We start from the raw sequence: 27,857 nt of genomic DNA on the forward strand, positions 1-27,857 counted from the left end.
ATAAGCAATTAATTACATTCATCACTTTTTGTACATTAAGGCAGACACAGTAAGACAATTGTTGGGGGTTTTGTTTTTAAATACCTTTGTTTATTTTAGTGAATAGCAGCATAGGCATTCAGGCTCTGGACAGACATCTATGGAATTTAGCTGTCCTTTTGCAATTGTAAAGCAATTTCAAGTGTGGAAATGAGGACTGTCTTGCACAAGGGACATTACTTAATAACTGTTACTAGTCTACACTGCCTTGTTCTACATATGCTAAAGTGGGACAAGACCAATTAAGCAAGTAAACTGATTTTTAAATTACGCAGTAATTTGATTATGGATGTTACACAACTTCATTCCACATAAATCCAAACAATCCCCTAGCAGGTTGAGGTGTGCACTCAGAAACACGTGATGGGCTTTTCACAGTACGGACTGTAACATCTGACTTGGTTTAATTGTCTTATATGAATCAAATGGCCCAGGAGCTGTTTCACACAAGCATTTTTCACCGATTTAAATTGTGTTGTTATATTTGGCTTCAATATTCATAGCTGAGATTAGAAATGGACCCTGGAAGTACAATCATGCTAACACACTTCTGCTTGCATGCTTCAGTTAAAAAAGAAATTAGATGTACAACTAGACTGGGCCTCGTTTAATCAGTGGGACATTGATTTCTGTGTGCTCTCAATTTGTCAGTGTTACATCCCCCTTAATTGCTTCTTGCTATGCTACTACAGGCATTGTTCTAAGGCCTAGAACATCAGTAGTACTTTATTTTCTTCAACCAAAAGCCGTGTTTCTTTATCAGCTGCTAAAATTATTTAGTAAATAGCATTCTTGTGTAGAAAACAGAGTTGGAACTGTAAGCTAGTCCCAGCAATGCAGCCAGTGGCGCAGATAAAACTACTGCCTCCTACATTATCTGCTTCCTAGGATATAAGGGTGCTACTACTTCTCCCTAAACAACCTTTCTTTCTTAACGTGAATTGCAGACAATGGTGTAATCTGACTTGGCTTCCTTTCCCCACCTTCAAAAAAACCAATGAACCAAAATCCTCCCAAAACAACCCAATTACCTTATTATGATAATAGCTTTAACTACCAGTTTACCAAATTAGAAGAAATCAGTTTTTCAGACACAGTCTATTTGGAAATGAAAGCACTGTGGTATCTAACATGCATGATGTCTTAGACTGAAGAATGAAATCAGTACATGTGTACTTTGGTGATAGAAAGTATCTTTTCTTTATTGTATTAGGATTTTTTTGAGACAACAGAAAAATCTGTATTAAAAAACCACATTTGTTAACAGGCCAAGAAAGAGCTTCAGCAAGAGAGTTATAAATCAGTAGCGAGACATTCTTGGCTCAGATCTTGTTTCCAATATTTCCCCAAGACCTTGTTTCTGTGACTATATATGACACTTGGTAGGTTATTTTATAAAAGGACATATCCTCATATTATACCAGAACAATAGCAATTAATTTTAAGTGCTTATGAAAGAATAACAGAACTGTATTGTCCCAGATGGTCTTCTTATACCCAATTATTTTTGATGCTTGGTAGGTGCCATTATAACTTGTGTTCTTTAGGAGTATTTTAATCTAAATAAACCAAACCAAAAAAACCCCAAAATTAACAAACCCCCAACCAACAACACACCAAAAATACTGCCAAGACTGAAGAGATCTAGACCTAACTGCTGAACTCATTTGGCAGAAATGGCTGAAATCACACCAGACACTCATGAGCATACATTTCTTGTCAGCAGAACTGCTGGTTACAAACCAAGAAAGTCTGCTGTGAGAGAGGGTCCTTCACTGTTAGAAGCGCTCTGCCATTTCTATAGAGCCACTAGATTTCTGAAGAAAGGAGTTAGACTGAGTAATCTCTTTCCAGAAGCATTTTCTCATGGAGGACTGCCCACTGGGACAAGCAGCTTCCAACATGGAGAGGTACAGGGCTACCAAGGACTACAGGGATCTGGGCATTCCCGCAGGTAAGTCTCTGTATGGCCATTATACACCTCCATCAGCGTTGTGCACACCGTCAGCTGATGGACACGGGGGAGGAAGAAGAAAAAAGAAAATAAACCACATTACAGCAATTAGTGAAAAACTCTCTCTGATACAGGTGAACAGTTCTACTAAAATGAGTGTTTACCTTCTTCAGTCAACAATATGCAAGTATGAATTGTCTGTGTTCTCAGAATGCTGCCTCCACTTAACACAGGAACTAAACTTCATCATTCAAGAACTCTTAAAAACTATTTCCTTCAGATTTTTTTCCTGAACACCAAAATTTCAATTCCAGACTAAAACCTCTTGTGTTGCAAGAGTAATGTGCCTCTACTATGCCTAAGTAATGAGGTATATTAACTTGTTTTATATGAATTACACAGATATAGATCACACATTAATTCTGGTTAGAAGGGTGCTCAAGATGTCTGCAGAGCAGCTGCTGCCTCAAACCAGGGCCAGCTATGAGGAAAGGGCTCAGGCTACTGAGAATTTTAAAGCTGTAGGGCCTTTGGAAAATAGCTAGTCCAGCAATTATATTTTGCTTTCACAAAGTAACGTGAAATTTGTTTTTACATACATGTTTTCACCTACAAAACACTGAATGGACCACTGAAGCCTCCTCCTTACATGTACAGTAGTTAGTGGTCTGCTCCCCACTCTAAACTTCCTGCAAAAATAGAAGCATTACCTTGTTGAGCACAGGCTTTGTGGAGAGAACATCATAAATTGCTGGTAGGGAGAGATTCTGAAAGAAAATAATACACTGATATTAAGGAGCATTACCTGTTAATGTAAATGCTGAGAACTAACTTTTTTACACCTCGCTTAAATAACACAATGCAATTTCAAGAGTACAAGATACCCATAACATTTTGATATCAGAAGAATATGGGCTGCAAAATTTAATCAGACCAGATCTTAGTAGAGCATGGACACTTAAGTGTGTTTGCTGCACAAGAGTGTGTGTTTGAATTACACTGGTAAAACTACCCTAAAAACACCACAAGTCTTTTTCAAGGTATCTCTGGGTGTACCCTCCTGCATATGCAGCTGCTGAAGATACTTCCAGGAAACCCACCTAGATGAAAAGAAAGCCCAAAACAAACAAACAAACCAACCAACCAAACCAAAAAGAATCCCAAAAACCCAATCCCCCTTAAAGCCACCACCAAAACCGAAACAAAAAAATAAAACAATACCCCCCAAAAACCCAAACAAATAAACAAATGAATAAACAAAAAACTCACAAAACTTCCCCATGTAAAGAGCCAGCTTCTTCTAACCCAGAAGCAGAGACAAGTTACCACAAAATCATCAGCCACTTCTGTCATTACACCTGTGCTTTTAAGTGACCTGAATGCTCCTGGCTGTGTCAGGTCAATACTGCAACCCGGGAGTTTCAGACCAGCAGGATATGAGACATTTGGAGGATGTTTACCTCTTGTGTTGTCTGGTTCAGGCATTTCATTGCAGGTCCTCTACGATTATCCAGCACCAGGGGAGGCTTCCAGCGATCGTAGTTGGTTTCTAACACATACCATGTGCCCTTCTTGATATCAAGGCTGGAAAAGAGGTCTAAGTTTGTGTTTGGCTTCTCTAAGTATATAGTAATTACATGAATACAATATATACTATATACAGATGCATTATTTATATGCTGTGGTATTTTTCAATGATGGTAAAGAAGTGAGTTCTCGTACAACAGAATTCACAAGAAACAGAGCACACAATTATCTGTCCTCTTCTGGAAAGCTGAGTCAGGTGTCAGGTCAAGCATACTCACTCCCAGATATCTAGAGCAGCTGTCCTGGATCGAGTTATCACACACCCTTCTCCAGAATTTTTTCCACCCAGAATAAAGTAAGCTGGAGCCAGCAGTCTTGTTTTTGCCAGTCTGTCTTTTGCATCCTGGTAACTGTGGATAAGATAATGTTGGACTATTAAATGGTATAAATGGTTCAAGTACTGAAGAGCAAGTGTCACAGAACCAGGAAAAGTTTGAGTAGTTAAGCCTTTCTTCCCTTTTCATGCACAAATGAGAGACAGGCTCATGATACAGGAACACATTTAAGTAAAACTTCTCGTCTCATTTTGTACTTGAAGTATGATTGTTTAGAGGCACTCTCTGCACTTTTTCTACAGTTAAAACATAAGTAAAATGATGACATATTGTGTCATATTCCACTGAATTGATTTATTGCATAACAGCTTTGTTTCTGCTTACTTCCTACAATGTACTAGTACTTGTTGGATGTGCTTTGATGCAGAATGCTGTTATGCATCTAGATTACCAACAGGCTCATCAGGAAAAAAGAAATCTGAGGAAAAATATTTGAGGGATCACATGTAATGCTTTGCCTTCTGCTCCAGAGTACCAGCAAAACCAGAAGTATTTAAAGTTAATGTCACAAGAAAGGTATCTATATCACTGGATATTAAGCATACATCTACAGTATTCATGCTAGTTGAATGCAAAGCAGATTAAAGAAGCATAATATTTAGAGGGAGAGGGAATACCTTGTAGCATTCTCTAATACAGTTCTTGTAAGAAAGCCCATCCACATACCATCTCTTCTACCAAGAAACCATTCAAAGATTCCTGCAAAATATCAGAATAATTTGTTTTCAGATGGTTCACTCATCCTATTCTAACTTTCACAGCTTGTTTTAAAATGAGCTGCAGTTTATCTAACTCATCTGCAATCTTTTCACCATTTGTGTGCCTGTTTATTAAGGTAACTGGTTTGTCCAAGGTCTAGAAAACTTGTGCAGAAATAATGAAAGAAATAAGCATTACTCACCTACATAACCACCATCAAGACTGAAACGCTCATTCATTGTCAGAGTGAACAAGTTCTGAAAAGCATTAAACAAGCCAACCTTCAGCCATTGCCAGCCCACGAGTACCAGTAAAAAACAAAAGGCAGCATTGCAATTTAGATGCCAATTGAGCTTCTTGTTTGTTAGACTCTTCCCCTTTGATTAACAGACTGCAAGATCAAGCTCATGTAGAGAAGAACATAATTTATCAGGGCTTTAATAAGTAGAAATGAGTTTTTTGACCTGGCAGACAATCAGCAAGGCATGCTTTTATGCTAAGCAAGTCAAGTCTGTGGCCATTTTTTCCTCTTGGTCTGTGTTGCATCACTGAATTAGCAGTTTTCCTTTCCCTGCTATATGTCACCTTCTCAGACCTCTGAGTACTAGTCTAGTTTGAAGGCAGATTTTTACGTTCCAGTGCTAAGCACACCTTGATATGTTACTCCTATTTGCATGGGCATGCAGCTGCACACACTGCAGTCCATGCCAGTTGGAACACACAATTCAAACTCAAATCTGTCTTCTCCAACTTATGTTTTGGACAAAAACTGATTTCAGCTACACTGAATCATTTTCAGAATGGCATCTTCCCAATTTATTTGAGCAGAAGACAAAAATACATGGATACAATGCAGGGATTTATGCCAGAAATGCTCTTCAAGAAGAAATCCTACATGTAACAGAAGATAGAACATGTAGAAAAGAAGTTGTGGTAAGCTGGACACCCTGATATAGTTCTGTACTGCTGGTTTTTAAGATGTATATAAACCCCAGATTTCAGGTGCCTATTAAATGTAACTAAGAAATCTTAAAATGCAGGACTGCCTTTTCTAAGAAGGATTGGAGAAAGAATGAAATAGCACAAATCTGCTATTTCACCTCTGGGATCACAGCATTAGCTATCAGCCAGCAAAAAACTCTAACCACTTCAGCACTTTGTATTCACTCTTGCTCATATTTGAAATTCAATGCTGTTTTTAAGAACTGTCCAAAGAGAAACATTTCATTTAGACAATCTCCTTTCACAAGGAGGGGTGCAGCATTGTTTTCTTTCATCTGTCTTCAAGTAGATATGCTGTGCACCAGAACAACTTAGAGATTATTTACTGGAACACATCCCAAGGCAGAGCATGAAAGCAGAAAAATTTAAATATTAAAGGGAAGTCTGAAGCATTTGTAACAAATCGACAAGGCCCCATCCCCATACTTACTGGTTTGACTCCAGACACCATGCCTATGTATCCTGCAAAATTTGTGGACTTGAACACTGTTTTGTTGTTTCTCTGAAAGTCCAAGAGTACCACTAAAGGCTTCAGCTCCCGAGTTAGCGTCCAGGAATTATTTTTAACATCCCACCTGCAGGAGACAGTACAACATATGAAACTTCCCTCAGTAATTTTCAAAGCTTCCCTTCACAGCATGCAGACATCCTGTATGTGATGCCTGTCCTCTGATCTTACTCATGTCAGCCAACATCACTGCTCTGTAGTTACATGAGCAGCACCAGCAAGGAACAACTAAGAAGTCTAAACTCACAAGCTGGTAGTGAAAAGAACTAGGTTTTGTTTGAACCAAGAGCATATATATTGCTCAGGATTAAACAGCACCACCATCACAGCTGGTTTGTTTTGAACACATAATTCTGTTCTCTACCTGCTGGCAAAGGCAGCCACAGGTACTGCCCGAGACACTAAACCTCGAATTCTTATTTTTCAAAGGCAGAAAAGAAACCACGTACTACTGGATTTGCTTTACATGAAGAGAAGTACCAATTCTAGTTTGTAAGGTAAGTCAGACCAGTTTCTAGGCAAAAGGTTGATAAATAGCACTTAGCAGACCATTAAATTCTCTGGAAATAATCCAGACTCTGGGAGCAGCTTTGAAAGTTTGCTTGTTTTCAGGAAGCATGTTCACAGTATTTCTGACAAGTGAGAGAAGTCCAGCATAAGCCAAACCAAGGGACAGGTGGAGTCACAGTAGACAACAGGTAAGTTTTTAATAGGTAGGTAGGAATTTTAATAAAGATGAGCATTTAAATTCCAATTATGCATTAAGCATCATCTGGATGAGTGATGTTACAAAATATACTGGGGTAATAAAAGCAAATGCTGAACTACCTGATCAGGGGTATGAAAGAAGAACTAATGAGTACTGGGCAACAGACTACAGAGTTTGTTTGGAAATGAAGAATGATGGGAAGTATCAGTGGAGCACAGTACAGTAACTGGGAGGGAGGACTGGGGAGGAAATCATTAAAACACCATGCCCCAATCCAATCCCCATTTCACTGCATATATTAAAATTGATGCTTCATCCCATCATGTAAAGAACAAGCTATACTGTGCCTCAGTACACAGGTTACGTGGGCCATTCTTTGGTTTGAGACAGCTTGAACTGGAGCTGAGAAAAAAAGCAAGTAGTAAAACACAATTGTTCTTGATGCACTTGGGGCTGTTTGACATAAGATCAGCAGAACATCCTGATCTTTTCATTTTAGCCTTTTTCACAACACACGACGGAGAATTACTTGTCACAGACTTATGGACATCCAAAGAAGACTCAAAGAATGTATGTAGCTATTTGAAGTTCAGCTTGCTTTTTCTTTGGGTTTAAAAAAGAAAAAAAAGTCACAAGTTTAAGTACTTACCCTAGGAAGAGTCCAAAATCCAAGTTTCTGGCGTGGTACAGTTTCCCTATACAAGAATAAACAATGAAATACAATTTTCCAAAGAAATAGACAAATTTCAGCTTAGAAACCAAAGAAATGAGTAAGCAGTCAAATACCTGGGAAAGTGTGCAAGGAAAACAGCATTCTCTACTTGCTCTTTTCATAAGCACAATATAATAATGGGTTTTTAGTGATCAGAGAAGTGTTTTGCCATAACTGAAATAAAGTAATCTTGCAAACTGCTGTCCATCTGAGCCTCTTATTTTTCCACCTTATCTTAATGCAATGGGAACACCTTGAGCTTCCTCTAAAAGTGAGATGTTTGTAAGCCCTCAGAATCCCTTAGAAACTTCCTAAGTTGGAACAGGTGCAGACAAGGGGTGTAGAAGAAGGAGAATGAAAGAGTCTCTTTTCTTAGATGAGACTGTCCATTTTCTCTATTAGCATACACATGCAATATCTAGAAACTAGATGCAAAATCCTGCATGGCATTGAGAAACTTTCAAGTGTGTTGCTGATGTTTCTTTCCCCTAGAAAAACAAATATCACTTCTTAAAAAAACCCCAACACCCCAATCACAAAAACTCACCATCCAACAAAACCAAACCCAAACTATCTTTGAAAGTATTTTTGTCCTTTTTTTTTTTTTTCAAACCTAAGACACTTATGAACTCTTACTCCCTTTCTCAAGGAATACCTTTAATTATCAGTCCTGAGGCATCATTATTACCTTTTAGTCTCTTTAACAGACTTACTGCCCTGCAGTTGAGGAAGAATGTATTTGCATAACTGAGATGGACCCTCTTCTACATAAAAGAAAACTGTTAACACTATTTTGGATTACATTACCTGTTTTATCTTCTGCCACTATTGATGTACATACAGTAAAAATTTCATAAAAAATGTTAAAAATAACGATTTCCCCTAGGAAAAAAAATAAAAAAAAAGAAACAAAGTTCAATAGTTTGAAACTTGCCATGAAGAGAAAAAAAATGGTTACAAAAAAACATAGTGCGAAGTTCAGTATTCTGTACTACTTCTGTTAAACATTTCAATTTAAATCTCATTTGATTTTTAAAATGACTGGTTGAGCAAAATCAAGAGCTTCCTAAAAAGCAAATAGAGGAATCAGAATCCCCTGACTTTCTGCCTTACCATGCACAAAGTTGACAGTCATTGCTACTTCCTCCTCTGGAAACTCCATAACAAGCTATAAAATTCACTTTAATGAAGAAAGGTGCTATATGCACCACTACTGCCACATAAGAGCTGCTGCTAGCAGCAGGTGTACTGCTCCTGTATGAGGGAAGCAGGGCAAACAGGCAGTGGTCCTGCTGCCTCAGTTCTGAAAGAACTCGGTGCCTACTCCTCACCTGGAATGGCATTCTTCTGCAGGAGGTACAGAGGGAAGGCAGAAGGACGTGGCAAGGACCACAAGGGAAAGAAAGCACAGCAGGAAACTGAGCCTTGCCTTCTTTCTGTGCCAACAGCAGACACACAGCAGAGTGCAAAACCAACAAGAATAAAGGATTCTCTCAAATTTTGGTGCACAGGAGCTGAGACTTGCTCCACTTCCCAAAACCTAGGAGTGAGAACTTACAGCTACAGAGCAGTCCCAGCCTGATAAAAGGCTTGTGATTTATTCCATTATCCTCTAAAACACTGTTTTTGTTTAGTGTGAGATGTAATTTATTGCTTTAACTACTTACTTAATGATTTGTTAAAGTCACAGATGACTACAACTAACTGCATATTGGTAAACATCCTAATTTTAAATGAGTCTGTATTCCTAGCTTTCCACTGTGTTAATAAAGTGTTGGAAACTGTTACCCAAAGGAATCCCAGATGAATTTGCAATCCCTTGGAGCTCTTCATTGAAAGGATAAGGAAGTGTGGCAGTCAGATGAGCCTGAAAGGAAAAGTTTTGTATGATATATGTTTAAATTAACAGTATTTTGTTACTTATAACAAATGTCTCCTCAACAAGCACACTTTTCTCCCAACTATTGAGTGTTTAATTTCTCTGCAGCCTGTAGAACTTGTGGATGTTTGCAGAGTACTTGGAAGATAAGTATTCACTTAAGGGAAGTAAGACTCTTACTTATCAAAACACTGACGTGAGCAATGGACATGACCACAGCCTCTCTTAGCAGCAACAGACAGAAAAGTGAAGTAGGACTCATATATATTAAAAGCTCAACTGCAATGGAGCTCAATGTCAAGTGTTTATGGGCATCCCTGACTTTGACACATTGGCATGGCAACCTGTAAAAGGTTGCCATGTAACCTGTAAAAGCTGCATTTATGTCCACTCCACTCAGGCACACAGGGATATGCTGTAACTAAAGATGGGGTAGAGATCCGACCTTTTGCTGTCTCTAACCCTACACTACTTTCCCCTGTTCCATGCCAAAGCTTAGTCTAATCAGAATCAAATTAATTTTTAAGGTGAGGCCTGGTCAAAGTTGTCCCTGTAATCAGACATTTATTACAGTTTTCAAAAAAACTGATTTTACTCTACTGTTTAAAAGAAGTGGAACATGGTAAAAAATTTCAGTCGAGTGTTTTGCTACAGTAACTAAGGCTGTTGCATATTTGTCTAGTGTTACTAATCCAAACTTGAAAAGATCTTATGAAAATTTAGAGGAGGAAGAGATGTGCATTTTTTGTTTGATGGTTTCAGTCATTCAGAGTAGAGAACAAGGCAAAATTTCAGAGTGACTGTTTGAAATAGCATTTCTGTTCTGTTCCGTAAGTGGTATTAAGAACTTGTAAATTAATAACTTTGAAAGTTCTTAACTGCCAGATTCAGAAGCATTCTAATTCTGTAGTCAGAGCATACAGTAATAAAATAATTAAGCTGAAAATACTTACTATTTTGTTATCCACTATGTCAACAACTTTGCCACTGGGGAAGAAGGTATTTGCTATATCTTTAATATTCTGGACCACAGTCTTCAGCTAAAAAGAGCAAGAGCTTTTGTTGAATCGAAGATCTTAAGCATAAGAATTGCTGAAATACTAACAGAACTCCTTGACAAACTTTTGAAAAAAACACTTTGTTGAGAAAAATACATATTTAAATAAAGTGCTAAATGTCACCTTGGTGAGACAAATACCCCCAACTCCCCACTAGAATTACTCTTCAAGCTTTGTTCAAATAACTTTCTTGATTAATTCCAACGTGTCCTTATACCAGAAATAACAAATTACAGGAAATCCATCCTCATCTTCTGCTCCTTTGAACACATTTTAATACTCTGCACTCTTCTGTCTTTCAGAATGTTAATTTCAAGCTCTTTGCTTAAGCACTGATGTTACTGAAGACAAAAACACTCAATAAACTCCTTATTAAAGCACATGCTTTCGATTTGCAACATGTAAATGTCGCAAAAAGAGTTCCACTCCATGTGATCTAACTCCAAAGTACACAAGAGATAAAACTCTTCAGAATTTAAGGCAAAACCTGAAGCTTATAACGCCTTTTAAAATAAGTATTAGCATGTAAGTAGAATTTGTCTGGCTTTCAGAGTGGAAAGGCCAAAGTCAAGGGATACAGCAAAAAAGCTCTGGCCTTGTTTGAGAAATTAAAAATTACTGAACTCAATTTTCATCCACCTTCAGAACAGCTGTTTTAAGCAGTTTGAAATAGACTCAAATATTAAAAAATTATTTGTGCTATGTAAACACCAGTGCTACAACCAGCATTCCTGAAAAGGGCAGGAAGTTCTTAATTTCCCCCTTGCTATTTCATCATCTCATGCAGCATTTTGAGAGAAGTAGGGAGGCGCAGAGAAGAGATGCTGCCTCAGTTTCACTTCAGTTTACCAAGGCTGCTCCTTTGGTGTATTGCTCCCTCTTCATTCTGCACCACTTCATGACTAAGGATATTTGATAAATGGAATGGCACACACTTGTTTATGGCACACTGTTTTTTACACCTCTACATCCCAAACACCAGTGTCTCTACACTGGATGCTGCTAGCTTAAGTGTTAAACAGAAAAAAATATTACCCAAGCAATTATTTTGGACTGGAATCATATTAGAAAAGTCAACAGGAAATATTATCCCTTTCAGATACTTTTAGCACATATATTCCTTTAAAAACTTTCCTCAAAACAAAAGGCGATGTGCTAGTTTTACATCTGCTAAGCTTCAGAGCAAGCTCTGCATTTCTTACCTCGGTCTTTTTGTCGCGCATCAAGTCATCCCACCTTTTGCTGGGAGGTAAATCGAGATTTATGACATATGTGGGTATATTACCTTTGAACCTGTGAGATAAAACACCAGAGATCAAATTTAAAGAAGGCTCTGAAAAAACATTTGACAAAACAGGTGCTTCCCACCTGTAACTAGCATTTTTTTAGACCTGCAACAGGAACAAGTTTCAAGAAAAAAACCCTGGTCAGACTTGCAAATCACAACTTCTCTGTAATTTGTTAGACAAGCTAAATCAGATTACTTACGTTGGTCCTGAAGGAGGGTACATTTTACTCCTACACTCTTCTCCATACTGCAAAGACAATGAAACATTACTATTTAGCTTCTTTGTTAAAACACTATTGTTCTAGACGACTTAAGTTTTGAATTACACCTTGAGGACTAGTCAGTTAATTCAAAGTCATGGAACTTTGGAAAGAGGAAAATAGAAGAGGAGGGACCAGCAGCAACTTCCCCATGCTGTCTGACAAACCTCTAGACAACTTGTCTAATGTAGTCCAGGGCAAGCACAAGGGTATGATAAATATACAAACTGTATATATTTTTACTCCGTGTGATTTAATGAAGAGCACTTCAAAAGCATATTCTTTATACAAGTTCAGGAACCTCAGACCTCAGTATGGACCAGTCTGTTCTGTTTGTCCAATTCATAACCCCATTTTATAGTGTCATTGCTAATTATGCTTAGTGTTAAGCTGCAGGGAAAGCATAATGAACTTTGGGCAATCCCTCAGCTGGTGGAATGAGCTGAGGATTCAGTGTGGAGAAGTGCTGCTGAAGTGGTGCTAAACATTATGTGGATGTACTGTCAGGAATGTAACAAAAAAATATACCTTCATTCCTGAGAGCATGGCTAGTTACAAATGAATGTTTGAGAAAAATTTTAGATGAACGCAAAGTGAATGCAAAGTTGTTTTTCTATCAATTACATAAAGCATGCATATAAATATAATAAACATTTGCATATACATGCCACAGTTGTAATTCTATGTTCTACCCAGTGACATACAAGCAAATGCCTACTGGCCACCCACACTTGCACTTTAAGCCAGTTGACAGCAGGCCAGATTTGGTCCCAAAACTATGTGAGAAGTTCAGTAAGCTCCTTAGAGTACAATATATCTCACTAAGAAAAAATAAAGGTATATGTGCTGTTCTGGGATTCCACACAAAAGTTCCCAAAGCACAATTGTTTTGGGAGACAGAACACAAACAAAATATGGAGTGATCCTTCCACCACCACTTCCCTTCCTCCCCACCCTTGATCTCCAATATTTATTAGGCTGTATTAATTAGATTACTAGTGTGTCCTTGAAATGCATTCTGGTTCCAGTGAAAACTGTGACAACATCTCCAGCACCTACGTAACTGGGACAAAGAAGTTAGCTCATGTCAGTGTTCTCTTTGGGCTAATCTCATTATCTGTTTTTAATGCATTAATATAGAAAATACAATGTCTTACGCAATGCCAAGGACTTGAAACACCTCCTTAATTTGTTACACCTAGAAACAGCAACTCTAAATTGGGATTGATTTCTGTGTTATAATGTTATCTCTTTCTACTATTTCCAGTTGGTGGGAGAAAGCATGAGATGAATTTTGGTTTTCCAACACATGAGGTGAAGGCATGGGACCAGCAGCTTTGTGTTTCCTAGATTTCACTGCAGTGCAGTTAATAGCCTTTGCACAGCTGGAAAAGAAAATCAAACACAAAAGGCCATTTAATTTTCAAAGTGAGGAAGCATCAAAACAAGGAGGGCAGGAGGGTATCAGATGACTAATTAGGTAACAAAAGTCAGAGGTTTTGTGCAAAGCCAGACAAATGTGTAATAGTATTGATGCAATTGTCTTGTGCAATTTTCCATCCTGCAATTCTAAAATCCATCAGAAAGAAGTGACATTACATATACATCCTACTGCAATGGAGGTACAGATTTGGACCTTCAGGAAGTATCTCCATCAAAATACGTTTACTGGCAGATAAAGCTTCTAAAAAAAAGTTATCCAAAGTGGATCAGAATTCAGTTGCTCTGTCAGGAGAGCCCATGCTCACAGAGGAAACAGTGGCACCTGTGCAAAACTGATTTCAGAGGATTTTAAGCTAAAGGTGCTAAATGTTATGTCACTCCTGGCACCTTCCCCTGAGATTTTAATCCTGTACCTGCAGCTATTTTTATCTTCCCAGTTCTTAGCAGCCTAAGCTACAAAAACGGTGAGGAAAGCAACAGATGAAGGGATAGAGAACAGAGAAAATGTTCTCTCCTTACATGTGGTATTATTAATAAAGCAAGGTAAAGAAGTCAGTAATTCTTAAAACAACCTGTATGTCTTTCAAAATTGATTGAGGTATCTGAAGAAATTAGAGATTATTAACTGTTTCTTTAGGTTAACTATTACATCATAGAATCACAGAACATCCTGAGTTAAAAGGTCCCCACAAAGGATCATCAAGTCCAACTCCTGGCCCTGCACGGGACAAGTCCAAAGAGTCACACCCTGTGCTTGAGAACATGTTCAAATGCATCTTGATCTCTGACAGGTGGGGCCCCACCACCCTCGGTGAAAAACCTTTCCCTAATACCCAGTTTAAGCCTCCCCTGACACAGCTTCAGGCCATTCCCTCAGGTCCTATTGTTGATCAGCAACAAGAAGAGATCAGTGCCTGCCCTGTGCTTCCCCTTGTGAGGAGCTGTAGACTGCTATGAGGTTTCCCCTCAGTCTCTTCTCCAACGAGAACAAACCAAGTGACTGCAACAGCTCCGTGTATGGCTTCCCCTGGCACATAGGCAGCAACTTAAAAAGATGTCAAGACAACCAGAAAAGTAGAAGTGGGGTGTTTTGTTGTTTTGGTTTTTTTACACTAAGTTCTAACAGGGAACAAAAAAAAAATGTTATCTTTTGCAATGAACTAAAGATTAACTGCAAAGCTTTCTGAGAAAGTTAAAAAAAAAAAAGACACCTAAAGAATTTTCTGGCAGCAGCAGAAAAAACATCAAGTATTTTTTATAACCAGAGTAAAATTAGCAGCTATGAAGTTACTACTGTGGTCAGTGGGGTTCTCCTCTCTGCAGAGGCTTGACACTGGAAGAACAATAAATGCTGTCCAAGAAAAGCAGGAACACCCTTCCAGCATGACAGAATCACCTTCAGTTTCCAGCGTGACAAGCCAGCTTTCCCCTAGAAAAAGCTATTGGAAGCTGGACCCAAACAGCAGATTATCACTATAAATGTGCTTTTCAAACATGCATTGAACCCCCTAAGAGCAATACAGCTATTCTTGAATGATGATTTAATGCTCCCTTTGTTTTGCTTTTTAAAATCTACTCTTACCAGTAGGTTGCATATCTTGATTATCTTATAAACTGCCAACTTTGAAATTGAGATGTATGTAATGACACAAAACCAGACATGTGACAGCACAGGATCGAAACATTATCAGGAAGATAACACAGTGGAGGAGAAGTAGAACATGGTATGGGGAAATATGGAAATAAAAAGTGGAAGTAGCACAGAAGATGGTAAAAAAAAAAAAAAAGGTGGAATAGAAACCAAATAACTAGCAAGCTGTTGATATGAATTGGGTGAACTGTAAAAAAAAAAATCAAGTAGTAACAGTTATTAGTGACTGCAGTACAGAAAATTAATGCAAGGTTTAATGACTGCTGAGTAAATATTTTGACACCTAGCCTGATTTTATTAATATGAAATAGACTGAATGTAGCTTGTCCAGTCTAAGGAATACCAGCACTTCCTTTATTTCTTTATTTTAGAGGTAGACCATTTCTGGCATCCCTCCTTAATATTTATGTATTTTATATTTTTCACCTTCCTATGTAAAAACAAATAGAAAATTACCTCTTTGAGCTATTAAATGTAATTCCATATTTTCAGTCAATCTGTTATATTCAGCATCTTTTGGTCTATGAACTCTGTGATCTAACACATTTTCTCTCTGCTCCTCTTCCCTCACGGGATGATGCCAATGCAACACTATTGTGCTGCAGGAGTCCCAATGCTGTTCACCTTTCTGAACACAGAGGTTAAGAGTACTCTTGCAGTACTGAAGGAACAGTGACAAGACAAACTGCAGTTTGGACAAAAAGGTCAGTATGGTTGAAGGGACCTCAATGAAAGCTAAAGGGACTGACAGACTGCACCTCTGAGATGTAATTCAAGGCATTTATCCTGTGTGTTCTTTGCTACGAGATGAACCCGAGCGGCACTTAGGAAGGATTCTTCAGCAACCCATGTGATGCAACCCATCTCAAACAAAAATAAAATATCCAAGCCTAATACCTGGCTGCACAGCAGCACAACCTGCAACCTGGACACACAGCGGATATTGTGCAAGTGCAAAGATGTACCAAGTGAAATCAAATGCAAATCAAGCTCTAATGCTACTACTTTGCTGACAGCTGGCACTTTCTCCTACGACTCCACACTCCAAGATACTTTTGGCTAAGACTCTGAAGGTGTTTTAAGCAGGAGATAGCTTATAGCATTAGGAAGCTGCTCTTGGCTGGTAGGCTGGGACTGGAAGAAGGGAAGAGAGGGGAGAGAGAAAAGCCAAATCCTGTGTATTAAAAGACGCTAAGGGAACAGTCACCATCCAGTCATTGCCTGCAGCTCTCCCCTTCCACAAAACCCATATTAATTTTCCCAAGTCAATGCAATTTGCTAAAAACAAACAAACAAACAAAAAAGACTTGGAGCAAGCTAAAGAATAAAAGAGGTAGTATATTCCTAAAATAGTATATTCCTAAAATATTTTAACATAGATTGCAAAATATATTTTGAAACCCAGAGATATTTAAAACCTGTTCTCTTGATAGAAGATGAGTAAATTTAGGAACTTCAAGAGATGAAAGAATGCTTTGCTGCTTTAGGAATACACCAGGAAACAAGAGCAACTGTTCACATGCCCAGGAGATGGAAGCCAGCCTGCTCCAAATGACTACCCTCGCCTTCCCAGCTTCCCAATTCCACCAAAAGTTAAATACTTAATTTGTTCAGTTTATAAAAACCCAAACGGCCGAAAGAACAAGAAACGACACACCAAGTCCACCTGCTCTACGCTCCTCCCCTCGGGTGAACCTCAGCACACACACTCAGCAGATTCAGAACCGTGCGCTTTTTCAGCAAGCGCCTCTTAACTTTCCTTCTGGAAATCGCTGCTGCGGTGTAACAGGGCGACACTGACATTAGAAACGCGCACGGAACCGAGCGCAGGACCGAGAAAGGACTTGTACAACACCGCCGTGGCACAGCCCCTCCCGCCGCTCGCCGCAGGAGCCCTGCCCGGCATAGGGAGCCCGCGGGGGCAGCGAGGCGCTGCCGCGCATCCACACGCGCGGATTCAGAGGCTCGCCCGGCCTCCCGCCTCGGGAAGGGCGGTGGCCGCATCCCCCCCGCCAGCCCCGGGGCGATCCGCTCCCGCCGGCCCCGCTCGCCCCTGCCCGTTCCCCGCCAGGCTCACCGGGTCCGGCGCCCAGGCGGGCTGCGCCAGGACGAGCAGCGCCAGCAGCGCCCGACCGCGGCCCGCCATGGTCCTGCCCGGCTCCGCTCCGAGCGGCGCTTCCCGGAGCGGCGGCCACATGACAGAGCCCCGCCCGCCGGGGGCGGGAGCGGCGGCCCGGCCCAGCCCGGCACGGCACGGCCCCGCCCGTGCAGTTATGATAAAGCGCAGCAGTTCATTTTCAGTCGCACTCCCACAAAAGGCAACTTCCGCACAGGAGAGTCTGGAATAGAATCGCCTCTCTTTGGCAACGCTGAGAGAAAACCCGTGGCACCAGTTTTCACTTTGGCACTAGTGCGATTTGGCACTCTGTGTCCTGCGCAGATTTTAGGTAGGCTGTGTGGTGATGCCTATGTAACTTAGGTCAAAGTTACAAGGTTATATAGCTTTTATAGCTTATATAGCTTGAGTTATAAGATATCAATATAACCCAAATCATAGCTTTTTATACCTATGTAACCTGATATAAATAACTTTCTAGAGAATGTAATGGTTGGTATGTGGTTAACTAGTTGGTTAATGCTGAATAGACCAAAAAAAAAAAAAGAAGAAAAAACTCACCAGGTGGATGGCTTTAGAGATAGATAAGTATAGTACTAATAAAAAAATGGCGAATGTAAAGCTGATTGGCCACAAAATAAAGAATTTAGACTGGTTGGGACCAGACATACCAAGGAACACTGTAACTGTGCATGCTCTGAAGACAAAGTTGAAAAGTCTTTGAAAAGTTCAATTGCGAAGAAGACCTTGGAAGCCTTCATCAAAGACCCCTGACAACCCCCACATTGGGGAGACACAAGCACAGTTCAAAAGAATGATCTGATAACCATGAGATCATACTAGGTAAATCAGTTCCAGCACGTATGTGATGATGTTGTAGTAACATAGCAACACTAAGCAATACTTACTGTATAAATATACCACAGCACTTGACAAGGGTGGGAGTTAGGAGGAGATATCCCCCTCACCACCAGTGCTGCAATAAACAAATACCTGCTCTATAGACATCGGTCTATGGGCATTTATTTCCAGCCTATCTTTCAAGCATCAGTGATAATGAAAGATGCCAGGCAGGCACGTTCTTGAGAAAGGATTTTTCTCCATCTTGCAGCTTAGGAGTGCAGGAAGCTGGCAGCCAGGGAGACAGACTAATGAGAAACACAGGGAAAGAGATGCATCCATCTATAAGTGGATGCCTTCTAATTATTATTTAAATGCTATCTCATAGAATTGGAGAATGGTGTGAGTTGGAAGGGACCTTAAAGATCATCTAGTTCCAAGACCCCTGCTATGGGCAGGGCCACCTTCCACTAGATCAGGCTGTTGTAACAAGTACAAATCAGCAGCCAAATTAGGTTCGTACTGTCATTTTAGTATGAGCATTATCATTTTAGTGGGAGCAAATGAATGCTTCATGAATGTGTACATCGGCAACAGTTGGTGGAAGCACCATGAAAAAGTACTCAAAACCTTCCAGGCTGCCTTTTAGCTTATCTCATGTGCTAATGCGTCTCAAGTGCTAATGTGTCTCACTGTGCAGTGCCTAAGTCATATCACCTGTTTTTAGGCACACAGAAAAGAAGTCATGCAGTCTCTACATTGTGACTTAACTGCCTGTGCAATTAACTCTCTTACAAAACCAAGTGGGGGTGGCAAGAAAAAGAAGGGAAGTCCTTGGCAGACAGTTGATTGTAAAGCTGCATGGAACTGCAAAAATTAAGAAACAGACAAGTATAAAAAAAGTACTGTAGTGTGTGGGAAAGCCTTGGGAGGAGAGCATGCAGCAGTGTAAGGAGCCAGCTCAAAGTAGAAGCTGGGAATTGCATGGAGCTTTAGAGACCAAGGCATAAAAACATTTAAGCACTGTTGAAAGAAGATACAGAACCAATCTGTGGATTTAGGAACTGAGAAAAATTACAGTGTAACAGGATAAACCTTGAGATTTTCATGGGAGTGTTCTTTAAAAACAAGACATCAGGCAGTTTCTATAGGGTTTGGAAAATATTTTCAGTTGAAAACAAATACATTTAAGACCTGTGTTTACTTCCAGATATCCAAATATACTATTATGGGCTATGGTAAGAAAGAGTCTGACTAAGTTGGTCCTGCTATTTTCTGGACATCTTTTGGTCATCATTTATATCTGGGATGACAGCTGTTAGGGACTTCATTATCTTTGTCTAGATGCTTTACCATCTTTAATACATTTTTAAAAGGGGAAAATAAACAATGACTTTGGAAAATTAAAAACTCTTTCCAAAATCTCTGAAGACAAACGATGTCATTGTCACATTACACAGTGTACTTTTTTGAAGCCTCTTTGTGATTCTGGTTTAGTTCTTTCACTAGTAAAGAAATTCTCAGGTTAAGAAACAGTTACCTCTTCCAGCACCAGTCACCTTCTTCTGACTATGGCTATTCTGCTGTGCTGCTATCACAATGCCTTGCCTTCAGGATCCACACCAGCACCTTAGGCTCTCCATTTAGTCTAGCTTTCTTCTGTCAGTTTTCAAAAATCTAAGAAGGAAAATGCTTCTTAAGACATACAGTTAGCTTGCTTGGTCTCACTGATATTTAGCACTTAGGTCCACCCTTCTGCTCTCTCATACTCATCTATCCAGTACTGTATTACCACTCTCCAGATCTGTTCCTTCCCCTCTAAGTAGAGGCTGCCCAAATTACTTCCCCCTTTTCTCTGTTTCAGTTAAATTAAAGCTCCTTGTGCTAACACTACTGTCAGGATGTAGAATCTTTAAGATGACTCCATGAATACCTCCACTAGGAAAACATCCAAAAAGACTCCTAATAGCAACAGTTAAATACACACTGATCTTCACTGTTTTGTTATACCTTTGATTTCATTTTCTTGGGACTAGATTTCCAGTGAATTCCCCAGATCCCTGTTTCTGTGCTATCTCAGAACACATATTCTCAAGACTCTAGTGTATCATTAGTCCCAGCATACAGGACAACCCCATCGCTACTAAAATGCCCTTATTCTCTGCAAGGCTGCCAGTCCCTTGCCAATTTTAGTACTTCCTCTCCTACTAGGGACAGTCTCATTTCATTTTCTCTGCCATTGCTTTTTAAGTCACTTACTCACCTCTCTGTGACAAACATGCCTCTCAGTTCCGTTTTTCCCTTGCTATCACTTATAGCTACTTGCAACACATTGCATTCTCCTATTTACACTAATATGAAATGGAAAATTCCCTTTCAGGGGTAATTCTCAGGCTCTTATTCTGCTGCTGAACAGTCCTTTCAGCACCCTTCCTCACCAGAGCATATATTTCTGCTTCCAGGTATATCTGAGTAATCATTTTTGTGGGTTCTATGAGGCAAGTTTTTATTCAAACAATATATTCTTGAAAGAAAACCAGATGCTGCAATATCAACCCACTTCCACTATCAGTGTTCACTTCAGATGCATTTAAGATTCACATTGACTGTGGATCAATGACACCTGCATTGAACTTCCAATAAATAGTTACTATGGCCTGCAGCCTGCTCCTTGCAGTGTTGTCTTTTTCTCGGTGTTCCTAAGTGAAGTTCTGGCAGCAGGCCACAACAGCACTGTGATATTCCAATGGCTCATTATACATCAGTCACTTACATTTCTGGGGAGGGACATGTAGTGTGGGACCTACAACAACTAGTTAATGAACCCTAATCCCCAGTCCTAGGCCAAACTAAGGAGCTCTGGAGAAAAATGAGTCACTTTTTTGCTCCCTCTCTTCCACAGCACATCTCACAGCTATGCTGCATTTTTATCCAAGAATTCCTGACTCTGGCCAGGAACATTTGCATACAATCATCTATTTATTTCTAAATTTTGTCCTAAAGGAAACTAAAAGCTAGAGAGCTTTCTTGCTAGACTAAATCAGTGTACAGTCTGTCTCCCAGGACTTAAGTTACATGGCAAATAGCTTACCATTGTTAATTGATATACCTTTAATTTTTGTTGGAGCCATTCCCTTAATACAACCAAGTATTCACAAGATACAGTTAACAAGATAACTGGGTTATTTATATTTGAGAAAATTTTAATACAATTCCTGAAGATACTTAAAAATACCTTAAATAAAAAACAACTACAAAATATTTTACTCTTTTTCAATTTCACGCTGCCATCAAAGTTGCAGAAGAAAATGGGCCAGCTGGATGTCACTTGCAGTATCTATCTGCTTTCACTTTAGCTCTCCTGTATGGGAAGAGAGAATGAAACAAAATTCAGATTAAGACCAAATACAATTACACCTGGGTGTTTTATCTGCCTCAAAGTGTTAAGAATGCATTGAAAGCAATTTTTCTTGAACTTTGCTTCAAAGTACATATAAAGGCCTAACAACACTTTGGATTTGTTAATTAACTTTGTTTTCCTAAGGAGGTAGAACTCCACTGTCTAAAGTTAACCTTGACTTTCCCTTCAAATCATCATAATTACATTTTATCTCCTCTGAGGAATGGAATTCAGATTCAGCATGATCTGAAGCTGACCACCTGTGAGAGCCCAGGAGTGTTCTCACATCACTTGCAATTATCAGAAATAGTTTTCTGCATTCCACTCACTGAATTAATGCAAATATTTATACTATATACTGACATAAAAGGCTTTAAAAATTCAACATGGTTTCTTTAGTCTCAGTTTAGCAGAAAAAAAATTCCCAGTAGATAACATCAACACTGTCCTTAATAAACACTATTTCTCTTTAAAATGCAACTTCTGTCTCTCCAAAATATTCTGGTACCATAGGTATTGAAAAATGTTAAAAATTAGCTCAATTTTCATTATTAAAATGATTAACCCCTCAACAACTCCATACTAAACAAACTGAACGACCTAGCTGAAGATTTTCAAAATAATTATTTTACAGGTAAATTCAAACCTGCAAACTTCAGCTAAAGAAATTAAAATCCAGATTAATTAAAAAAAAAATGGTGGCAACCCCCAGGACTCAGGCACAACACTCAGCAGAGGAAAAATGCTCAGGAACCTATCTCCCTGAAATCTAGCCCTCTTTTGTACCCCAGCTTTTACTCTCCCAATAATTCCATCTCCCAATAGTTTTTTAATCAATACATTATTTCTAGTACTTTGAAGTACCTGTCAAGTAGCATTTCATGAAAAGTGCCTTCTTTTCTGGCTTTTCTAAGGGCTTTTGTATCTTCTTTGCTTATTTTAAGCTTTTTGTCTTGAAAACTTTGGAATTTCTTCCTGTAAGGGGGAAGAATAGTAGTAAAGAATTGAGGCTTTTTAAAAATTTTGTTTACCAACACAACAGCAGCTGTGGTAGGAATCTTAGCTCTTATTGAAGCAGCAGGTAATAAATAAAATCCAGCAAACCATCCCAGTACTAAGGCTGCATTAAGGCTTCTGTAGGTGAACACTACTCAGATTTTATTTTTTTGGCAGTCTAAGTAGGAATGAGCCCCTTTGTGACTAGCATGAAGTGGTTACAAATTCTAAAAAGCCCCTTCTTCAACTACTAGCATAAGAAATCAGGGAGCAAAAGTGTACTGGATGTAGTTGCAAGGTGCTGTCTGTAGGGAAGCTGCAGGGCTTTTCTCTGTGAGGAAAGGCCAGAGGCTCTCCTGTGCTGGCCAGAGCTGGCTCTCAACACATCCACTACGGGACACAGGCAAATGCACCAGCAAAGCTGGTGGCACTCCTATGAAAACATATTTAAGATAAAGCAAAATGCCACACAGGCAGAGAAGGAAAAAAAAAACCCTAAAAGTGCAAAATGGCAGTGTGAACATCAAGCACAGAGAAGGACAGGAAGGAGATGCTTTAGGCACTGGAGCAAATATTACCTTCCAGCCCATGTGAATAAGACCATACTAGAGCAGGGGAAAAGTGGGAAAGGAAGGGAGTGGCTGAGAGAAACCACTGTGTATTGACCTATAGCCCATCTGGCTTGGAGGAGTGGGTAGAAGAGTCTGGAGACAAGCTGAGCTTGAGACGTGGGAGAAGGAAAGGTGGTGTTTTTAATTTTTTATCTCTTAGTACACCCATTTAAAAGGAATTAATTTAACTAATTTTTCACAGTTAACCCTGGGACAGTATCTGGTACAGCAGCTCTCCTTTATCTCAACCAATGAGCTTTCTCATCCTGTTTTCTTCTCTCGTCCTGATAATGAAAAGTGAATGAAAGGATGGATGAGAGTTGGGCCTTTCCACCAAAGACAGCCCCAGCCAGAAGCAAAAAGAGGTACTTGAGCCTGTTACCAGCTCTAAAGTACATACACGTAATTGATTTCACACTGTTTAACATTTCCTTTGTCTTCTTGTGGAACGTCATCTTTCTTCTTTGCTTCTCTTTCAGCACAAGTACGAATCTAATAATTGAAAGAAAAAAGAAAAATCAACCAAAACACAATAGAAAACACCTGTATTTTAAAAACAGTAAGTCAGAGGTGAAAGATGACTACATATCCTTTGTAACAGAATGAGAGTCACAGTGACTTTTCAAGTTCACGTTTTCAAACTGGTTAAACAGAAACAACTACAAAAGTAAGAGCTGCCTGAAATATGGGAAATGTCAAGTGCAATACTTGATACTATGGTAAGACATAACTGCCTTTATCTCAAAGGATCACTATTACAGTTCTTAATTTTGGCAGGGACAATTCAGAGATTGACTTAAAATACTATTGTTCTGACTAGTTAAAGACACTTATCACTACTTGGAGAGACACACATATTTCCCATGTTCAGATAAAGTCAAGATAGTATTTTCAGATTCTCTTAAAAGATCTCCCCTTCTGGATCATTCTGGTAAATGCTTCTCTGTCCCTGATTCGGTCAAAATTCCTCTTTTCTGTTCCATGCTGTTTAGAACTACCTGGAAGATCACACAGACTCTTTTGTCCACCTGAATGGTAAATAAAGTATCTTCTTATCTCTACAGGAAGTACTGAGAATTTATGCAGCCCTGGAACTCATTTACCTTTCTTGTGGGCCAGATCACTTGACAGCTTATAGGAAGCAATTATAACTGTATTAACAGAAAATCACAGCACACAGACACCGGCTTGTTTGAGTTTGATTCCTGCCAATCCTGTATTAATTGTAGAAGTTATCGATTACCTTTATCATTTCTTCTTCCCCTGCAGTTTTGCTTTTGGCTTCTATGTCCCCCTCTTCATTACACCTAATAAAACGGCTGTTTGCTGCTAGTAATGCCATTTTCCTCTGCAGAAACGATATCACACATTGTAAATATAATGAGGTTGTATATAATATTTGATTTGTAACAATTTATCCTCTACAATACACCAAACGTCTCTGTAAATAATTCTTTTATGTATGGATACTTCAATAGCTAGCCAGACTTGCTGACTCCTTCATTTTTAAGATGCTTATAACTGCCAAAATGCAGCTATTGAAGCATTTTTAAAACTTTCAATTAAAGTAAATGCACTGCAGTTGGAAAATCGTAAGTTACAATATGAGATTGCAAAAGGTTTTTACTTCATATTAAAAAAAACATCTACACAGATTAAGTCAAAACACAGTCAAACACTAGCAACATCAAATAAACTATTTCAAACAGCTTACATCTTGGAAGACAGGTTCCCACTGCTCTCTTGATCCTATTGCATCAGAACGTCCAACAACAAGCCCGTCTGAATTTATACCAAGGTACTTGCCATAACCAGACTTGAGAGCAATCCTCGAAGGAAAGGAAGGAAGGAATTGTAGGAAACAATAAAGAGTGTTTTAAATTCATGCAATTCACAATATGCAACACATCATAGACACTTTTAGTAGTAGACAATGTATTTCAAAAGAGTATTAAAATGCACTCTCATAAAATCCAAAGATAACAAGTATCCAAACTTGAAACAGTACAGTAATTACCTTGTATCAGATAACTTTACTGCGGTAAACTGCTCAGGAGGACTAGGGCCTTCATCACCTGAGAATGAATTTTCCATTAGTTAAGTATAAACATAAAATATATTAGCCTACTAATATTGCAGTATCAAAAAGAATTAAACATTGACTATTTCTAAATACTATGGAAGTATTTATTTCATTAAAAATTCCTTTTTGAGTACTGACTTTTAATAAAGCAATGCAGGTGTTCATTTATGTTCATATATTTACAATGCTTAAAACTAGACACAAAATAAAGATGATCATAATTTAAAGAAATTTATAATTGAGAATGTTTTGTAATTTTCCTGATGGCTTTGAAAACCTTCATCTCCTTGTAATGTTATTTCTTTCATAACAAAGTGCATTATGGTTCAGCTATGGTAACTCAACTCAGTATCATAAAAGCTACTGGCTTCTCCACCCCTCAAAACCAAAACAAGAGAATATGGCCATTGCTCTGATCTCAGTCTGGAGATGAAACACACACACTGTCAGGGTTCTGGAACAGTCCATGTCAGAGTCATTGCCCTTAAATTCAAAGAACAAGCTAATTATCCCAGCACATTAGTAGTCCTCTTGTGCAGTGACAAAACAAGTATATTAAGACAAGGATGCAGCAATAAGCATTAAAACTCATCTACCTTGAATTTCACTCTTCAAGTGACACCATAAACATTTTATAGGTTTTAATAAAAATTGTACTGTTTTTTATCCAGCAAGTGGTATGGCCTTTAACAGGTAATCATCTCCAGTGTAGTTCAATTTATTGCACACATAAGCCAGCATGAAACTAGATGAGTGAAACTGATTGGTAGTCATTAGGTTTAAGTCATCTGCATGCTTCAGCTAGAATTATTGCATTTTTTGTAGTAAACTGGTTTTAGCTGTAACATTGCTTGCCTTGAAGTGATGCTAGTTCTATGCTTTTAGGCACTTCATTATTAAAACTCTATTATTTTCAAATTTCCTGGAACAAACCTTTATGCGGTGCTCCAAGTGTAAACAAGCCATTGTCGAGGGCATGGATGTAAGCTCCTTTATCCATTTCTATAGCTATAGTTCCTGTAATTTCACCAAAATTACTGACAGCCCACCAGTTTCCTGTAATACAAAACCATGACAGTTTATTAACAGAGTAATCACACCTTCTGATTACAGCAGCCAAAGAGATTATATTTCCGTGTCTTCTCTGAAATTTTAAATTCAAATAGCTATCTCACAATTTTTGTGCATTATTTTATAGTCCAGAGCCAATTTAATGGTTCAGGAGGTCCTGCTCCTTGACCTGCTGTCATCCCTAGTTACAAGCTCCTGTCCTTCATCCCTTCTTTGTGTTAGTCCACAGACCAAGCTGATTCATTCATCTGATGCAGCAAAGATAACACCTCACATGAAAAATATTTTTTCCTTCTGGATCTGTCTCCTGCAGTTTTGGGGTCATATCCATTTATTAGATCCTCCAGTGCAAGAGAAACAGAGATACTATTTCCTCTTGCTGTTAAATATTGAGTTGTAATCCTTAGACCTCAGTTGTTCCAACCAATCTGGGTTTGAACATTTGAGTCCTACAGAATTCTACCAAAGTTAAAGACAGCCCTTCCCATGTGCACAACTTAGAATTACAACTTTTACATTTTTTTGAACAGTAAAATTTTCTCCTTGTCTACTGCCTTACAAATATTTTCTACCTCATTTACATTGTAGCACTTTTTTTATTATTATTACTTATAAAAATCTGTATCCATCTCATTGGTGTCAGAAATCCATTTGGAATCGAGGAAGATCCCAAGACACAAATGACATGTTGTGAGAAATAATTATATATCTCTACAGGGGTTACACTTGCTTGATGAAGTCCTCTTTAGCTTCTGCCACATCCCCTACAGTTTCCGCACCGGCACGTAACTCCTGGAAAGCAGCTCACCAACAATATCGAGCTGCTCTGCCGCATCCTCCTCCCTTTTCCTTTTCTTTTCTTTGTGCTTTTTCTTGCTGCAAGGGGAGATGCAAAGAAGTGAGAACGAGCCGCCGACCCGGCCCTAGTCCCGCCCGGCCGGACGCCCAGGCCGTGCGGGAGCGGGTCACTGACCCCGGCCGGGAGCCTGCAGAGCCAGCCCGGCCCCTGCCCTGCCGGCGAGCCCGGGGGTGTCCCCGGCCGGAGGGAAGCGCCGGCCCGGCCTCATCCCTGCCCAGCCTCCTACACCGGCCCCGCCGGGGGTGCGGCCCTGCGGCTGCCGCAGCGCGGGGCAGGGAAGGCGCGGCGGGCAGCCCGCTCCTCACCTCTTCTCTTTCGACCCTTTGAGGACGAGCTTGGTGGATTTGACGCAGGAATACTCCGCCATGTCGGGATCCGGGAAGGGCGGGCGGTCGGAGGCGGCTCCGCCCCCAGCCGGGCGGAAGGCCTGAAGCCGCGGCCCTGCCTCCGCCCGGCTGTGGGCGGGGACCGGCGGCGCTGCGCTTCGGTCGGCCCGCGTGGCGGCTGCTGGATACGGAATTTGAGCGGGAAAATAAAACAAGAGTTTAAAATTGCATTTAAACAGTATGTCCCTGGGCACCTTTCCTTATCAGGAAAGTCTGGCTTGGCTCCATGGGTGCAGTGCTTGTGCTTTGCCGGTCTGCGGGCAAAGAGCGCTAAGGAATGAAGAACGCGCAGCTTCTACAGCCCGTGTGTATTGTAAAACATGTCATGGTCATTGGCACAGCACTCTGATGTGAGAGCAGCAAGGCCAAGG

General features: G+C 39.7%; 2 protein-coding genes across 2 annotated transcripts; both read right to left on the reverse strand.

Moving 5' to 3' along the window:
* Positions 1-1,215: 1,215 nt before the first annotated feature.
* Positions 1,216-17,327, reverse strand: ASAH1 (N-acylsphingosine amidohydrolase 1). The gene is made up of 14 exons (XM_053941477.1): positions 17,202-17,327; positions 11,971-12,017; positions 11,685-11,775; positions 10,378-10,464; positions 9,334-9,412; positions 8,353-8,427; positions 7,483-7,528; positions 6,047-6,191; positions 4,817-4,871; positions 4,533-4,614; positions 3,799-3,930; positions 3,454-3,577; positions 2,704-2,760; positions 1,216-2,047 (listed from the first exon to the last, which is right to left on the reverse strand). Exons 1-14 carry the CDS (start codon positions 17,319-17,321, stop codon positions 1,958-1,960), a joined length of 1,230 nt encoding a protein of 409 aa, XP_053797452.1. The 5' UTR covers positions 17,322-17,327; the 3' UTR covers positions 1,216-1,957.
* Positions 17,328-21,240: 3,913 nt separating this feature from the next.
* Positions 21,241-27,645, reverse strand: FRG1 (FSHD region gene 1). The gene is made up of 9 exons (XM_053941328.1): positions 27,406-27,645; positions 27,050-27,117; positions 26,104-26,226; positions 25,105-25,162; positions 24,802-24,916; positions 24,331-24,435; positions 23,488-23,579; positions 22,345-22,455; positions 21,241-21,441 (listed from the first exon to the last, which is right to left on the reverse strand). The coding sequence occupies exons 1-9, from the start codon at positions 27,465-27,467 to the stop codon at positions 21,405-21,407; spliced, it is 771 nt and encodes a 256-aa protein (XP_053797303.1). The 5' UTR covers positions 27,468-27,645; the 3' UTR covers positions 21,241-21,404.
* Positions 27,646-27,857: the final 212 nt, after the last annotated feature.

Source organism: Vidua chalybeata, chromosome 4 (assembly GCF_026979565.1).
Source record: "Vidua chalybeata isolate OUT-0048 chromosome 4, bVidCha1 merged haplotype, whole genome shotgun sequence".
Classification (NCBI taxonomy): Eukaryota; Metazoa; Chordata; class Aves; order Passeriformes; family Viduidae; genus Vidua; species Vidua chalybeata.

What these genes read in the sequence shown, in the direction of transcription:
- ASAH1 (XM_053941477.1), bottom strand. Translation starts at nt 17,321, where the DNA reads ATGTGGCCGCCGCTCCGGGAAGCGCCGCTCGGAGCGGAGCCGGGCAGG. An exon ending in TGCGCGACAAAAAGACCGAG is followed by an intron (nt 10,465 to 11,684) that starts GTAAGAAATGCA and finishes TGCTCTTTTTAG; the next exon opens with CTGAAGACTGTGGTCCAGAA. An exon ending in GATTTTGGACTCTTCCTAGG is followed by an intron (nt 6,192 to 7,482) that starts GTAAGTACTTAA and finishes TGTCTCCTGCAG; the next exon opens with GTGGGATGTTAAAAATAATT.
- FRG1 (XM_053941328.1), bottom strand. Translation starts at nt 27,467, where the DNA reads ATGGCGGAGTATTCCTGCGTCAAATCCACCAAGCTCGTCCTCAAAGGG. An exon ending in AGAGCAGCTCGATATTGTTG is followed by an intron (nt 26,227 to 27,049) that starts GTGAGCTGCTTT and finishes TTTGTATTACAG; the next exon opens with GAAACTGGTGGGCTGTCAGT. An exon ending in GGGAAGAAGAAATGATAAAG is followed by an intron (nt 23,580 to 24,330) that starts GTAATCGATAAC and finishes TTCAATTATTAG; the next exon opens with ATTCGTACTTGTGCTGAAAG.